General features: G+C 44.3%; 1 protein-coding gene across 4 annotated transcripts in view; it reads left to right on the top strand.

Annotated features, from left to right (window-relative positions):
• The window catches only part of LOC144099515 (complement factor B-like), a 333,633-nt gene that overhangs the window by 17,807 nt on the left and 299,665 nt on the right, over positions 1 to 16,161 (top strand). For 3 of the 4 annotated variants that reach the window (XM_077632874.1, XM_077632872.1, XM_077632871.1), the window contains exons 2-5: positions 4,215 to 4,265; positions 5,793 to 5,987; positions 7,281 to 7,457; positions 10,269 to 10,469. In XM_077632874.1, the coding sequence (XP_077489000.1) occupies positions 4,215 to 4,265; positions 5,793 to 5,987; positions 7,281 to 7,457; positions 10,269 to 10,469 (624 nt within the window). The remainder of the gene's footprint in view (positions 1 to 4,214; positions 4,266 to 5,792; positions 5,988 to 7,280; positions 7,458 to 10,268; positions 10,470 to 16,161) is intronic. The other variant, XM_077632873.1, reaches the window with a different exon arrangement.

Below are 16,161 nucleotides of genomic sequence, written 5' to 3'. Positions count from 1 at the left end.
TAGTAGGATAAATGTAAATGATCTTCAAGAAAAAAAATTTAATCCAGAAAAAAAACAATTTAAGGTCTTCCATTGATGCTTTTTCGGGATGTATGTTGTGTCTATAACAAATATTAAAAAATTCTGGCAGTTTTTGTTTTTTCATATGCTTTCCGTAGTTTGTTCTGCACCTCTCAATGTTCCAAATTTCCGGACGTGTATCATGCAAAGGTGTTCTCTTTGATAAGAAAGCTAAGGAAGAAAGAAAGTTTGTTTTGTTTTGCATCTATTTCGTAAGTTAAGCACAGGCGGTAAAGGTAGAGCTGAGTAATTTTTATAATGCCTCATTTTTCATATAAAGGCGAACTTGTGTGATCCAGTGGAACATTAAAAATGTGTCGCAACTTTTGTTCATGCAATGTTAAGACTTTTCTTAAGTTTGTAGCAGTAGTACTCTCCCAAACTATGTGAGCATAATTAATTTGATAGTCAAATAATGAAATGTAAAGAATGACCTTAACTTTTAATGCCAACAACTCTATTAATGTATGTAACTCCTACGATGCTTGAAAGCTTGGAAACAACATGTTAGACGTAATCATCCCAAGACAGATTTTCATTAAAAACTACATGAGTCTTGAAAGCATGGAGTATATCTATTTTTGAGTTACCTAACAACAAATCTGTATTAATAAAAGCGTTCTTATTTCTGGGACGAAAAAGTATGGCCTTTGCCTTAGACGTGTTTATTTTTAAGGCGTCAGCCTTTGCCCAATCATGTAGCTGTGCTAATGAGTCGTTTGCTTTAGTGATGAAATCGTTAGGATACGCAGCAGGAAAAAGCGTAGTCGTTTCATCGGCATAAATTATATATTTAATGCTCGGGTCGATATGGACAATGCCATTTAAATAGATATCAAATAAAAAGGGACCAAGGATACTGCCCTGAGGTCCTCCTGATGTTATTGGTTTTACAACTGACGAGAAACCATTGAAGTAAACATACAGCTGACGATCATTTAAATAAGATTTTAACAGCGTTAGAACATTCGCACGTATTCCATATACTTCTAATTTTCTAAGTAAGAGAGAATGGTTAAGAAAGTCGAATGCTATTGTAGATCGAATGCTTTTGTAAAGTATGCAAACCCACCCAAGGCCAATTCTTTTTCCTCAAAAGCATTTTAAATGAATTCTTTTTGCTCGAGTAAAGTCTGTTCTGTTGACTGATGCTTACGGAAGCCAAACTGTGGCCTGGTTAGTACGTTGTGTTTATCGGAAAAGTTATTTATTTTGTCGAGAATAATTTTTTTCTAATCCCTTAGAGAAAACTGGAAGTAATGACACAGGTCTATAATTACCAATGTCGTTCTTATCACCTTTCTTATACAACACTGTTACTTTCGCAAGCTGTAACCGTTTCAGAACCACTCCCGGCCATAAGCACAGGTTAAATATGTAGACCAAACAAGGTGAGATAATATCGATTACATGTTTCACAGGTTGAATTTTTATCCCATCTGCATCGCTGCTTTTACTATTGTTTAGTCCTTGAAATACTGAAACAACTTCAGCCTCTATTACAGGGCTCAAAAAAGGGGTTCCTGATGGACTACTTTGATGTAACTGAGTGCGCCATCAGTAGGACTGCCTGGATCAAGATTGACAAAATACCTATTGAACTCGTCTGCCAAACGTGCCCCCGAGATCTGTTCCGTGCCACGCTCAATCTTCGTAAAAACGGTTAGATTCGTGCGGCGACATAGGAGTGCGTTTAGTTTTTTTTCCAAATTTCATCTATGTTGCCTGCTGAGGTCTCAAAAAAATTGCAAAAGTAATAATTTCTCACACATCTAATATTTTTGTCAGTTTGTTGCGAAATATTTTAAAAGCCTATTACATCTGGATGACGAGCAGCTAGAAATTTAGCATAAAGTTTATTCCTTGTTTTCTTCTTTCGCAGAAGTTCCCTTGTCACCCACTGCTTACATATCTCCTTTGACTTCGAAAATATCTTAATAGGAAAACAGTGATCGTATATTTCTAAAATAGAAGCAAAAATAAATTAAAAGCACTTTCAGCGTCTGTCTCGTTAAGCACAACACGCCAATCGACACACGAAATTTGCAGTTTAAACATTTCCATGGCTGTTTCTAAAAAGTCGTAAATATATTGCGGTGCAAGTTTCTTTTTGGGCATAGTACACTTCTCTAAACACATATATATTCCAAAATAATCATTTATATGTGTGCACATTGTTACGGCCTTCATATTTATTTCATGCAAGTTGGTTTTAAATATGTGAAGCAAAGTGGAAGATGTGAGAGTCACTCTTTTTGGTTCCTTAATAACATTCTTACATCCGTAAACGCTTATTAATTGTTCAGGTTCCCGTTTTATAGACAAATCCCCAAGGATATTAATGTTTAAATCACCGCCAATGATTAAACGCAGCTTATTTTCACTTGAAAATGTCAGCAAAGATTCCAGAAACAAAAACATTTTGCACATTTCCAGTTGGCCGACGATATATGACGCCCCTTAAATATTTTTCAACTACCACACAAAGAACATCATAATATTCTTGCATCCAAGTAAAATTTGGCACTTGGTCGGACTCGAAAGGGCCCACCACCTCGTGCTGCTGGAGTTGCCTGGTTAGGAACATCGCTTCATAGAACAACTCGTTAAGTACACGTGAACGCCCTTCACCACATGCTGTTACGTTGTTCAGTGTGCTGAGGAGCCAGGAATCCTAAAGTGCTTCTTTGATCTGGTAGCGTGACCTCACATCCCCATTCATTCGTTTAAAAATAAACGGTCACCTTCAATCTCATTTTAATGTTCAATTTCTAAGCAATTTCAGCGTGTTCAGTGAAATCTCATGCTTTCCTTTGTAGTATTAGCCGTTGCACTTTTGCCGTGGAAAGCTAGAGAGTTTCCAGGCAGACATCTATTCCATTAAAGTTCTTTTCCTTCCTTTCTTCCTGATAGGGCTGATGTGTGCGTGAATATGAGCCGCGTTTACTTATCTAGAGTCATGTGTGGGGATTTTTTATTGCAAAAGCACTACTTCGCTAGGAAACTCGCAAAAGCCGATGTCAATCTGAAGCCTCATTGACTTTACTCTCTACCGCCTCTCAACCCGTTTTTCAACCCGCCTAGAGATCCTCCACCTAAATAGGCGTCTCTAGCCCCCGCCACGTAAGAAACTTTCTCCAGAGGACTCCTACCACCTAAGACGCATCCCAACACATTTTTTTCCCAATCTCCACCACCTACGCAGCATTCACCGAAAATTATACGCAGGTATATGTCCTTTCTGTGACAAAATTCTCACATTCACGCACATTACATGGACATGCTCAGCTAAACCGACCACTTAAAGCGAGACAACGCGGCACTGGAACAGTGGGAGGTGACGCTAGCCAGCGGCACCGTGCAAGAACATTACGCACTGGACGCCATCGCCAAAGCGTCAGCTGAAGCCGCTGGAGTCTTGGGCTGAGGGCCCCACGCACAATCGGCTCCGGTCTCTTTTTTAAAAATAAATGTCTATTCTCTCTCTCTCTCTCTCTCTCTCAGGTACCTGAAGAAATAAATAATGCCGGGACTGAGTTTTGAAGCCACTGTGGCGCGAATAGAAGAGCTTCGCTGGCGACTGCACGTGAGCACTGGGCGATCGCACCTCGTGTGGAACTGTTGTTGTTTGACTCACAAAAGGGCACATAGCCACAATGGGGATTGACCATAACCAGGCGGTGTCTATTACCATTGCAGATTGCATGCGGCAAGCATGGTATGGCTAAAGAAATACGGGCAACTCAGTTTCTCTGACAAAGGTGGTTGCAGGTGGTTAGCGGGTCTAAAATGCTTAAATTTAGGCAAAGGAGTAAGTACAAGAAAAAGGAGGGAAAAGAAAAATATTAAGAAAAAATGTAAACTATAAAAATGTGTTAAACTGCTATACATGGCGCGTCGTCATCTTCGTCAGATTCCATCTGTGCGCAAAAGGCATGAAAAAAAGGAAACGCGCTTAACTGGCTCTAATGGTCAGTGGACACCTCAATCGCACATTCAGGCACGCTGCGGTGGTGTCCACCTCAAAAAACGGCTTTCACAAAATATTCTGTGCTTAGCAATGTTAAGGCGTTAGTAATTGTTTGGACAATCTTTATCTTCGCAGCGTATTTCTATGAATATAACCGAAGATTTCTTCTTTTTTTACTTTCCAGTGGCCAGCTCTACAGTGGCTTTGTTGCTGCTCAGCTCACCGTGCTTCACACGTAAGAAACATTCTGTTTTTTGCTTTAATGCATGCGCGCGTGGCGAGCGTTTTGACCAGGGTGGTATTCAAGAATTAAATCAGGTCCTCGCAAGAAATTTAGTTACAGTCACTCGAGGACAAATGCCTCTTCAACTGATCTCCCATCGTCTGTAATCAACCCTGTCCTCAGCCAATTGTGGTTGACCTAACCCTAGAAACTTGCGGACCTCTTCCTCCAACCTGGCTCTCCACTGCCCTCATTAGGAGTTAACGCCGTTATCTCAAAGGGTCCCTGAAAAGCGGGTTTGACATTGCAAATAATACGCTTGCATTATGTAGAATAGAGGCCACCGAGTGTTCATGTCGTGTACAGGACCTCAAAAGCGAATCAATCATTTACAATGTATTTTGAGAAATTCGCTCTTCGACGGCTCGCGGCGACCTCTCGAGCCGAGCTTTCGCCCGAACTCGCACACAACGCGTTATGCAGTGCTGGTTGCGTCAGCAGCGGAGGGCTGTCATTTTTTCGCCGGCACGTCTGTTCTGACATCCCGCGGCTACCCTGGCCCGGCCGAAAGCTTCGCCCCTTCCCCACTCCTCCTGCGCGCGTCGGTAGCCGGCCGAGGGTCCGAGTGAGTGGGGGCGGCGCAGGAGCGCCTACATTTCAGAGTGGAAAAAATTATGAGAGGAGCGAAAAAGGCGCGAAGACACGTAAAATGTAATTTTGATTAGAGATAACTCAGCTTCCACAAAACTCATTAAAGAATTCTTCCTGGACGATAGTTCTTGAAACAGGGTCCTTTATTATTGTAGGCACACCGCTAATTTATTCGTAGCTCCTTTCAGAGCCTCCTTAAGGGAAGATCGGGCGGCTTCTGTAGGCGTCACAAGCGCTGCCCACCAACATTTCATTTTCTTGATTTCGACGTAGTTAACTGGCGTTTGTTCCCATAGCCGCTCTAAGTTTGTCCTATCTCCTATGATTTTCTTTCAAAAAATTTGCTAGCCTGAGTCTACTTTGAAACTAGTTAATTATTTACTCTCATTTTTCGAGCTCAGTTGCATAATCACAAAGACCGTAGGCTTATTTCAGGCAACCAATATGGCATCTAAAATGGTTTACGTCTCTGCCTATTCAAGCTGACTTACACAATTTTGCAAGTCGTTAATTTAGACCAATGTTTGCTCGCACCGAATGTTTTAACTCAGTCGTAGGCTAGTCTATTCAGTTTTAGTAGTACTTTTCTTGTGTATAACTGCTGTCACTAGATAGTTCTTCTTGATATTTTCCCCGACATTTACTTGTTCCTTTTGCACAACGGCCTTACGTAATTACTGCAAACATGTTTGCATTTCTACCTGCTTTCTTGCAACCTGCGCTGCGTACATATTACTAGGGCTAGTTACATTCCATAGAGCTATGCAGTGCGCCAGATTAACATGCCGTTCCATTTGCGCTATTTGCTCACACAATGTGGAAATTCAATAAAAAACTGAACAAGAAGCGACGTATTTTTTGGCTTAGTTAATTCTATTTTCCTCGCAGTTCCGCAAATGACACCCTGCTCCATCCAACCTCCGGACATTGCCAACGGCAGCTACGTAGAGCTGAAAGAGGCGCGTCTTGCCATGTACAACTGCAGTAATGAATTCAGGCTGGGAGGCCCCAGCAACCTCACCTGTGTCCCTTCCTCCGACGGCAAAGACACCTGGCTCCCAGACCCGGACCCTGAGTGCGTTGGTGAGTCCGAACGAGCAAAAAATAGTAGTTCTGAGACTTAATTATTGATATGGCTAATATGAATACTGTGGAACTTCGTCATCTGCCACTATAGTGATGATACAAAAACAGAGCCAATTTTATGCGGTCATTGCGGGTAAAGTTTGCGCTAAAGCGTCTATGGATCCTCTGCGAAACTTCGAGGTCCACGATGGCGTAATTCGTATATTTGTATTCAATAAAAGCATTGCGCTGGATACAGATACTACGAAACTCCCCCCGATGCTTAGCGTAAGCGTAGTTTTGCAGTACAGTGGCTTGCGAGCTGTGTACAATATGTTATTTGTGATTGCAACAGGCGCCAGCTCCATGGAAGGCTTTCGCGCTCCATTGTTTTGTCGTTCAATACACCTGTTAGCAGCTTGGAAGAAATACTGTTGATTCCACCATTGTGACTGGAGGACTCGGCAGGAGCGCACCGCAAGCCCGCGTGGTATTATTCTAGATGTACTTACAATGCTTCACCAATGAAATAAAATTTAGCTCTAACGGGAGGACACACTGCAGAAGCCAAAATGAGTTCTTCTATTGTGGAAACAAAGCTTTCTCTGTTTTGGAAGTGTGTCGAAACAAGGCCTTAGAAACCGCAAGACTTGAGACTGCGCGTGGCGAAGGACACGCGAGTTTTGGATTGTGGTTGTCGCTCACCACTTGTCTCAAGTTACAACTACAAATTTGCGTCGAAAAATCATGGCAGCAACAGCTGAATTTATAGCTTCTCGCTTCCTTCTTCCGTTTTGTATGCCTTTATCCATGTTGTCTCATATTTTGCCAATTACAACGGTCGGCGTATTTTGCGCGTTGCCCATTGCTTTGCAGGGATCGCGCTCATTATGTGTGCAAATAAACTAAGCCTGGACCTGAACAGATTTTTAGTGTGAATTTATTTTATTTCCGCGAAGCACATGCCGCTTGCTTTCGAACCAAATTTGACAATGCTTTGTAAAGAAAAAACGAAAAACATGCAAGTGTTGTGTGATTCACAACAATTATTGGAAGTGGGTACTTGACTACTACGTTGCACTCCTACGATCTGATTTTTCTCAGACACATTTAAAAACCTAAGACTAAAAGAATCGTAAGCAGGCCAGCTCGGACGAAGTCCGCGATGTTTGGGGAACATTAGGATTTATTCATCTATTCTTAACCTCTCCCATATTGATTTCGTAGAAAGTATGTGAATATATCACTACTCAGCACTTAATACAATGTATGAGGCAAGTACTTATCATCCTTGTTCCTCTATTCGTGCAGCAAACCAGAACTGTTCAGAGATAGACCTGAAGCATGGCGGCTATGAGGGCGATTGTTGCTCCCCGGGTCACAACGTGACCTTTTACTGCGATGACGAACGCTTCCACCTGGTGGGTGCTGAAGAAGCTACGTGCCAAGAAAATGGTGCCTGGAGTGCGATGATACCAATATGTAAAGGTTAGATGGATTTGGTTTTATTTCCTTGTATCATCAAGGCCTGGCTTATGGTTTATTGGGTTAAACGTCGCAAAGTGACTCAGGCTATGAGGGACGTCGTAGTGCAGGGCTCCGGATAATTTCGACGACCTCGGGCTTTTTAACCTGCACGAACATCGCACAGCCCACGGGCCTCTAGCATTTCGCCTCCATCGCAATGCAACCGCCGCGGCCGGGATCGAACCCGCGTCTTTCGAGTCGGCTGCCGAGCGCCATAACCACAGAGCCACCGAGGAGGCGCCATCAAGACCTTTTGACAGCACGCGGAGCGTGTCAACTGAGAACATTTGCAAGAGAACAAATATATGTATATGCTTCGAATGTACGCAGTCGTATATACAATGCGGATTTATCCAAATTTTAGCAGCTGTCGGCGAGGTGTAAAGGAAAGATACGTCCGTGCCGATTTTATGGAAAGGTTTCGCTCATGTAGGCATTGGCTGCTGAAATACTGTCAGTCTGTTTGATGATGCTTCTAATACACACAGTTATATGCATAATGCCGATTTATCCACCTTTTGGCAGATGTCGACGAGGGAAAAGGAAGAGATACGTCCATACCGATCTTATGGAAAGGTTTCGCTCGTGTTTGGATTGGCTGCTCAAATCCTGTCGTTCTCTTTGGTGATGTTGTGAGCTGTTAACAGTCAGGACATCTCTTGTCTTAATGTGACGTCACCGAATACAGTGCCAGTATCACAGTCGAACGTAGTTTTAAGAAAGCCAAAAGTACCTCGTGATCACTTCGTCATAGGTGTTGCATTGTTACAGCGTAGATGAGCCGATGTGTACACTGAAGACAATTTAGGTTGTGCTCAGTATTCCACCATGCTCGGTGAGGTCCCAGATGCGGCCGTCACCATCCGAAAATGTAAACCTCGCGAACAGGCGGACCCGGCGCGGTGGTTCAGTGGTTAGAGAGCACGGCTGCTGATCCGGAGTTCCCGGGTTGGAACCCGACCGCGGTGGCAGCGTTTCGATGGAGGCGAAACGCAAAGGCGCCCGTGTGCTGTGGGATGTGAGTGCATGTTAAATATCTCCAGGAGGTCAAAAGTATTCCGGAGACCTCAACTATGGCCCCTCTTTCTGCCTTTCTTCTTTCCCTCCCTCGTTTACCCCCTTCCCTTACGGCGCGGTTCAGGTGTCCGCCGAAATGTGAGACAGATACTGCGCCATTTCCTTCCCCGAACAGCCAATTAAATTCAACACGCGGCAATTTGTTCCGCAAAACATTCTGGCTTGAACGTGTGGAAAACGTGTATTGGGGCAGTTGTGTCCTCGAGGACAAGGTTGGGCCTATAAAGAATATTTAGCCCCGGTTTCGACTGGTTGAAGCCAGTACGGGCTGCTGTGAAAAAAGGCATGCGGCGGTGACATCAATGAAGGTAGCCGTTTTGTGCGGCCGGCCCATACGACCCACAAGCCACAGGGGCTCACGATAGACAGCGTTGCGCTACAAGGCACGGCAAGCCTGTGGGCCCGCGGGTTCCGGAAACTATTTGTGCCGCGAACGCTTCGGCCTGCCCTCGGCGCCGCAGGGTGCCGGCCCCGCCGCGGACGCGGGGCTCATGTTCAGCCGAAGACGCACCCCTCTCGGACTTGACATGTTTATGAGGGTCACCCAGCGCGGCTGTTCCCCACTCCTCTCGCGTCGGAACTCGGGTTGGTCTGGTTTTGGACACCAAGGACGCTTCCTTCCTGGAACCCGCAGTTTGGTCACGTGATCAGGCCGTTCGAAAACGGAACCGTCAACGGAACCGCCCAGTTCGCAGCTTTAATTAATGGACAAAAGGAGTCTTCCTCCGACAGCGGAGGAGAGCAGCTGCTCGGGGAGCCAATCTGTACGTTCCAATGGCCTGATGCCATCTCCTGTTCCTTTGGGTTCAAATCTCTGAATAAAGACGCAATTCCTGATCTTCACCGAGTCCGCAGCCCGTACCCCGAAACAACAGTCTATAGCGGTGTGCTGCGCCAAGACTCGCAGATAACTACGATATCAAAACCCCGGATGCCTGACGACGTTCATCCTTGAATTACAGTACAGCTTGAGGCAGTAGAATAGTCGCTCTGCAGATTCCACAGAAGGGCTTGTGGGCGTAGGGACCCAAGTAATTATAGGAAAGGCTCATTGCGAGTCTTGATGTTCGATGGAGACCTGGACCGCATAGTGAGGGGGTTAGGGAAGAGGTGAATGTGTATAAATTTGAGTAACTAACAGATTCTGCGGTAGCTCTAGCTGAATTTCGATGTTTACGCAGTGACCAAAACCGCTGCACAATTTTCTCACTCGTGATGCCGCATACTGAGAGAAAGTATTTTAATTGCGACTTAAACAGAGATGCAAACAAATGACACCTAAACCTGCGGGGTACTTGGTACCAAAGTTTAAACAGACTGGAAATCACTTCAGGCAGTTTGTTCGATGTAGCTAATTTTGTTCGTTATGTGATTCTTATCATTAGAACTATGAAACGAAGTGTTTTACAGAGTGCACTGGCCTGATAACGCTAGTATATAAAATGGTTGGAATTTCACGTTACTGTGACTTGTGCGCTTAAAATCTTCTACTTTGTATGTTTAATATTCAACTTGAGACCACTTGCTTCTAGAAGCTCAAAGCTCTTTCAGCCGTATTTTTCAGTCCGTTTAGAGCAGATTTATATCCCTCTAACCAAATAAATTGCTTGAGCGATGAATGGACTGAACACAAATAATAGGAAAATTACAGCTTCATGTACTATTGAGCTTTGATTTTTTTTGTTTACCCACCAGACACGTACTGCAAGGATCCAGGAGTGAGCCCGGAAGGTCACCGCCTTATTGTCCTGAAGAATGAAATATACGAAGGAGAATGTTGCCCTCCAGAAACCACAATCTACTATGAATGCAATTACGGTTACAATTTGGAAGGCGAGAAAAACATCCGTTGCGGCCTTAACGGAAACTGGTCTGATCACCGACCCATGTGCAGACGTGAGTTCCCTCCTGAGCAAAGGAGTTCTGTAATGACGGTTCCATCCGTTTATATTTGTGCTTGCGCTGCATAATTCTGAAAGCACATCGGCTACTCATTTCTCAAAGAGCTTAGCATAATAAGCTGATAGGAAGTTCTTACAAAGGGGGAGCATAAAGAGGATAAATAGTCTGCGATTGCAGCAAATTGTTGATAAGTGAACAAGAGCAACTTTCAAGTATACTTTCAGACAATGGTTAAGAGCGGCGACAAATATTGTTGAAAGAGTAAATATGTGGAAAGGAGTTGAAAAAAAAACACGGTAGTACAATAAATGGGATTCAGGAAAATAACAAGGAATTCACAAGAAGAGTAAACGATAGCTAAAACGTGAGGTTATCAGTGAGTAAATTCTTTTAGAAACTCGTTCACGATGTGTTGGCAGTAAAGAGGTAATTAGACATCATCATAGTTAGCAGCCTGACTGCACACACTGCGGGGCAAAGACCTCTCCCATCTCTCTTCAATCAACCCTGTCCCTTGCCAGCTGCGCCCACCATATGCCCGCAAAGTTCTTAATCTCATCCGCCCACTTAACTTTTTCCCGCCCCTGCTACGCTTGCCTTCTCTTGGAATCCACTCCGTTACCCTAACGCGCCAGTGGTTTTCTTGCCTTCGCATTACGTGCCCTATCCAAGCCCATTTAATCCCTCTTATTTCGACCTGGATGTCATCAACTTCATCATCATCATAATCATCATCATCATCAGCCTTACTACACCCACTGCAGGGAAAGGCCTCTCCCATGTCTCTCCGATTAACCCGGTCCTTTGCCAGATGCATCCAACCTTTGCCTTTGCCTGCAAACTTCTTAATCTCATCCGCCCACTTAACCTTCTGCCGCCCCCTACTACGTTTACTTTCTCTTGGAATCTACTCCGTTACCCTTAAGGACCAGCGGTTATCTTGCCTTCGCATTACATGCCCTGCCCAAGCCCATTTCTTTTTCTTGAATTCGACTAGGATGTCGTTAACCCGTGTTTGTTCCCTCACCCAATCTGCCCGCTTCCGGTCTCTTAACGTTACACCTATCATTTTTTTTCCATGGCTCGCTGCGTTGTCGCGTTGTCCTTAACTTAAGCTGAATTCTTTTCGTTAGCCTCCACGTTTCTGCCCCCTAGGTGAGTACCGGTAAGATAAAGCTGTTGTGCACTTTTCTCTTGAGGGATTTTTAAACTACCACTCATGATCTGCGAGAACTTGCCATATGCGCTCCACTCCATTCTTATTCTTCTAGTTATCTCCTCTCGTGATCTGGATCAGCTGTCACTACCTGCCCTAAGTAGACGTATTCATGTATGAAGAAAAAGGAACGCCGACCAAAAGGTTGTTGTTTAAAACGAAGACGTTTCGGCTTCCATACGGAAGCCTTGATCACTCTTTCGTATCAAGGCTTCCGTATGGAAGCCGAAACGTCTTCGTTTTAAACAACAACCTTTTGGTCGGCGTTCCTTTTTCTTCATACATGAATCTTCTACCCGACCAGACGAGCTTTCGTCAGACTTTAGATTTCAAGTAGACGTATTCCGTCACAACTTCCTCTTGCTCTCGCTGCCAATTGTGAACTTTTGTTCCCTTGCTAGGCTGTTGAACATTACCTTGGTTTTCTGCATGTTAATTTTTAGACCCATCGTTCTGCTCTGCCCTTCAAACTCATTGATCATGATTTGCAGTTCACCTCCTGAGTGACTCAGCAAGGCAATGTCATCAGCGAATCGCAGATTATTTAGGTATTCTCCATTTATTCTTAATCCCAACTGTTCCCAATTCAGGCCTCGGAATACCTCCTGTAAACATGCAGTGAGCAGCATTGGCGAGATCGTGCCTCCTTGCCTGACGCCCTTCCTTATTGGAATTTTATTGCTGACTTTATGGAGGACTATATTAGCTGTGCAGTTGCTATATATATCTTCCAGTATATTGGCATAAGGGTCTTCTACCCCCTGATTACGCAATGACTGTATGCCTGCTGAGGTTTCCACTGAGTCGAATGCTTTCTTGCCATCAATGAAAGCTATATCGAGAGGTTGGTTATATTCTGCGCATTTCTCTATCACCTGATTGATAGTGTGAATATGATCTATTGTGGAATAACCTTTACGAAAGCCTGCCTGATCATTTGGTTGATTAAATTCCAAGGTTGTCCTGACTCTATTAGCGATTACCTTAGTAAATACTTTGTAGGCAACGGATAGTGAGCTGAGCGTCCTGTAATTTTTCAAGTCCTTGGCGTCTTCCTTCTTATGAATTAAGATAATGTTTGCATTCTTCCAAGCTTCTGGTACAGTCGAGGTCATAAGGAATTGCGTATACAGGGTGGCTAGTTTTTCTAGCACGATGTCCCCTCCATCCTTCAACAGGTCTGCTGTTACCTGATCCTCTGCAGCTGCTTTTCCCCCTTTCATTGCTTCTAAGGCTTTCTTTACTTCATGTTTCATTACTGGCGTGATGACGCATTGCTGTGCACTGCTGTCTTTCTCATTAACGCTCTGATTACATTGGCTGCTGTTCAGGTCTGTGTAGAACTGTTCGGCTACGTTAACTATCCTATCCATATTTCTAATGACATTGCCCTGCTTGTCTCTTAATGCATACGTCTGGTTTTTACCTATGCCTTGTTTCCTCTTCACTGCTTTTAGGCTACTTCCGTTCTTTAGAGTATGCTCGATTCTCTCCATATTAAAACTTCCTTATGTCGGCTACCTTACGCTTATTTATTAACTTTGATAGCTCTGTTAGTTCTATTCTGTCGGTAGGGTTAGACGCCCTCATGATTTGGCGCTTCTTAATCAGATCTTTCGTCACCTTAAATAGCTTTCCGTTATCCTGTTGAACTGACCTACCGCCTACTTCTACTGCGCACTCCATAATTATTGATGTCAGATTATCGTGCATTGTATGAACATCAATGTCGTCTTCCTCAGTTAAGGCTGAAGATTTGTTTTGCAGCGCTATCCTAAACTCCTATTCTTTCCCTCTTGCGGCTAACTCGTTAATGGTCTTCCGCTTCACCAGCTTTTTCCGTTCCCTCTTCAAGTCTAAGCTTATTCGCTAAAACGCAGCTTTCCGCGCACGGCCACATCCTGAATGGTGCCAGGTTTAGCGCATAGTATGAGGTCGACTTCATTTTTAGTTTCTCCACTGGGGCTCTTCATGTCCACTTCCTGTTTTCTCGTTTGCGGAAGAAGGTATTCATGATCCGTAAATTATTTCTATCCGCGAATTCGACTAACGACTCTTCCCTGCTATTTCTAGAGCCTATCCCATAGTCACCTACCGCGTGGTTGTCAGCCTGCTTCTTGCCCAGCTTCGCCCTGAAGTCGCCCATCAGTACAGTGTACTGTGATTTTACTTTATTCATTGCCGATTCTACGTCCTCATAGAAACCTTCGACGGTCTCGTCATCATGGCTGGATGTGGGTGCGTAGGCCTGCACCACTTTCAGCTTGTACCTCCTATTCAGCATAATTACTATAGCTTCTACCCTCTCGTTAATGCTATAGAGCTCCTCTACGTTGCCAGCTATATCCTTATTAATGAGGAATCCCACACCTCGTTCTCGTCTATACTCTAATCCACGATAGCATGGTATGATTCAGTCCTTTAGTAATGTTATACGCCTCACCTGTCCTCCTAACATCGCTAAGCACAATCGCATCCCATTTAATTCCCGCTAGTTCCTCGAACAGCACTGCTAGGCTAGCCTCACTAGATAAAGTTCTAGCGTTAAACGTTGCCAGGTTCCGATTCCAATGGCGGCCTGTCCGGAGCCAGAGATTCTTAGCACCCTCCGCTGTGTCACAGGTCTGACCGCCGCCGTGGTCAGTTGCTCCGCAGCCGCTGGGGACTGAGGCCTGAGGGTTAATTGGTTTGATCATAAAGATTGTGGCCAAGTACTACACCAGGGTGGCTAAATCCTGCTCTGGTGAGAGAGTGCGTTGTCGGTTCTGGTCACCGAGATCAGGCCGCACTCCAGGCCTGGTTATGCAATTCCATCGACACGCGGATTTTTTTTAAACCCTGTGGAGAATTGCGCGGCACCAGGATTCGAACCCCGGTACTCTTGCACGCGAGGCGGATGCTCTACCTCTACGCCATCGCTGCAGCATTTGATCCCTAACCCAGTCCTCACTCTTCCGGTCTCTTAACGTTACACCAATCATTTTTCTTTCCATAGTAAGGTGCGTGCGTTGTCTCTAAGTTCACTGAGCCCTTTTCGTTCGCCTCAACGTTTCTGCCCCGTAGGTGAGTACTGCTAAGATACAGCTGCTGTGTACTTTTCTCTTGAGGAATATAGCTAGACTGCCATTCATGATCTGAGAGAACCTGCCATATGCGCTCCAACCCATTCTTATTCTTCCAGTTATCGCCCTCTCATGATCCGGTTGAGCGGTCACTACTTGCTCAAAGTAGACATATTTCTTTACCACTTGGTGCACCTCGCTACCAATTCTGAACGGCCGGTCCCTTGCTAGACTGTTGAACATTATATGATATTCTGCATGTTAACTTTGAGACAAACCGTTTTATTCTGCCTGTGTAACCCATTGATCATGCTTTGCAATTCATCTCCTTAGTGGCTCAGAAAGGCAATGTAACCAGCGAATTGCAGATTATTTAGGTATTATTCATTAACTCTTATCCGTAACTGTTCCCAATGCAAGACTCAGAATACCTCCTGTAAAAATCCGATGAATAGCATTAGCGAAATCCTGTCTCATTTTTAGTCTCACCATTGGGGCTCTTCCAGGTTCACTTCCTGTTCTGTCGTTTGCTGAAGAAGGTATTTATGCAGAATCGTAACTTGTTAGGCCAGTTGGTGCATTGTACCAGGTCGCGTGCACAAGAAAAGTGAATCACAAGGACGACGCTGGAGACACAACTGAAAATTTTACTTCGTCAAAGAAGCCAGCAGGGCAGGGCGCACATGCGCGTGAGCAGACAATGCCGACAAAAAGAACAAAAATACTGCTATCTTGCATGCGGAGACTAAGTCCCAGTCATGAATCGGTATTGTTTAGAAAAAAAATTGACTGACGTATCGCTTACGCAATCACTGCGTGAGTTTTTTATTCTAAAAGCTTCCAAGATTTCTCCCTCTGTATGTGTTTTGCCTCCGCCGATGATTTTCACACTGCTGAACAGTGGAGTGAGGTTTCAACTTTTGTTGAATGTTTTGGGAGATTGGCCGTATTATCAGGTTGCAGTCTTAACCGCTCGTTAATGCATTGGCCAGTATGGCCGATATAGGCCTTACCACATGACGGGGCGGAACGAGTAAACAACGTTGGTAGTACATTTTATGGATATTGGTGCTTCAATTTACAATCTTTTCTTGAGGTCTTCGCAGGAAAACGGGAACATGACGAAAATTTTGTGATTGCTGAAAACACAATGTTTACAACATATTTCATTGCCACCTTTTTGATACAATGTGAGACTTTGTGCATATAGAGAATAACAGCAGGCCTGAAATCCTTGTGTACGCGTACACAATTTCTTGTGTACGCGACCTCTTCGGCTGGTTCGTCTACAAGGTACCGATGATCCGTAAATTATTTCTATCTGCGAACTCTACTAATAACTCTCCCCTGCTATTCCTAGAACCTATCCCACAGTCGCCTACCGATGGTCGCCAGCCTGCTTATTTCG

Source organism: Amblyomma americanum, chromosome 7, assembly GCF_052857255.1.
Source record: "Amblyomma americanum isolate KBUSLIRL-KWMA chromosome 7, ASM5285725v1, whole genome shotgun sequence".
NCBI classification, from domain to species: Eukaryota; Metazoa; Arthropoda; class Arachnida; order Ixodida; family Ixodidae; genus Amblyomma; species Amblyomma americanum.
Note: the sequence above shows the minus strand (reverse complement) of the source record. Positions and strands in the feature narration are given on the sequence as shown.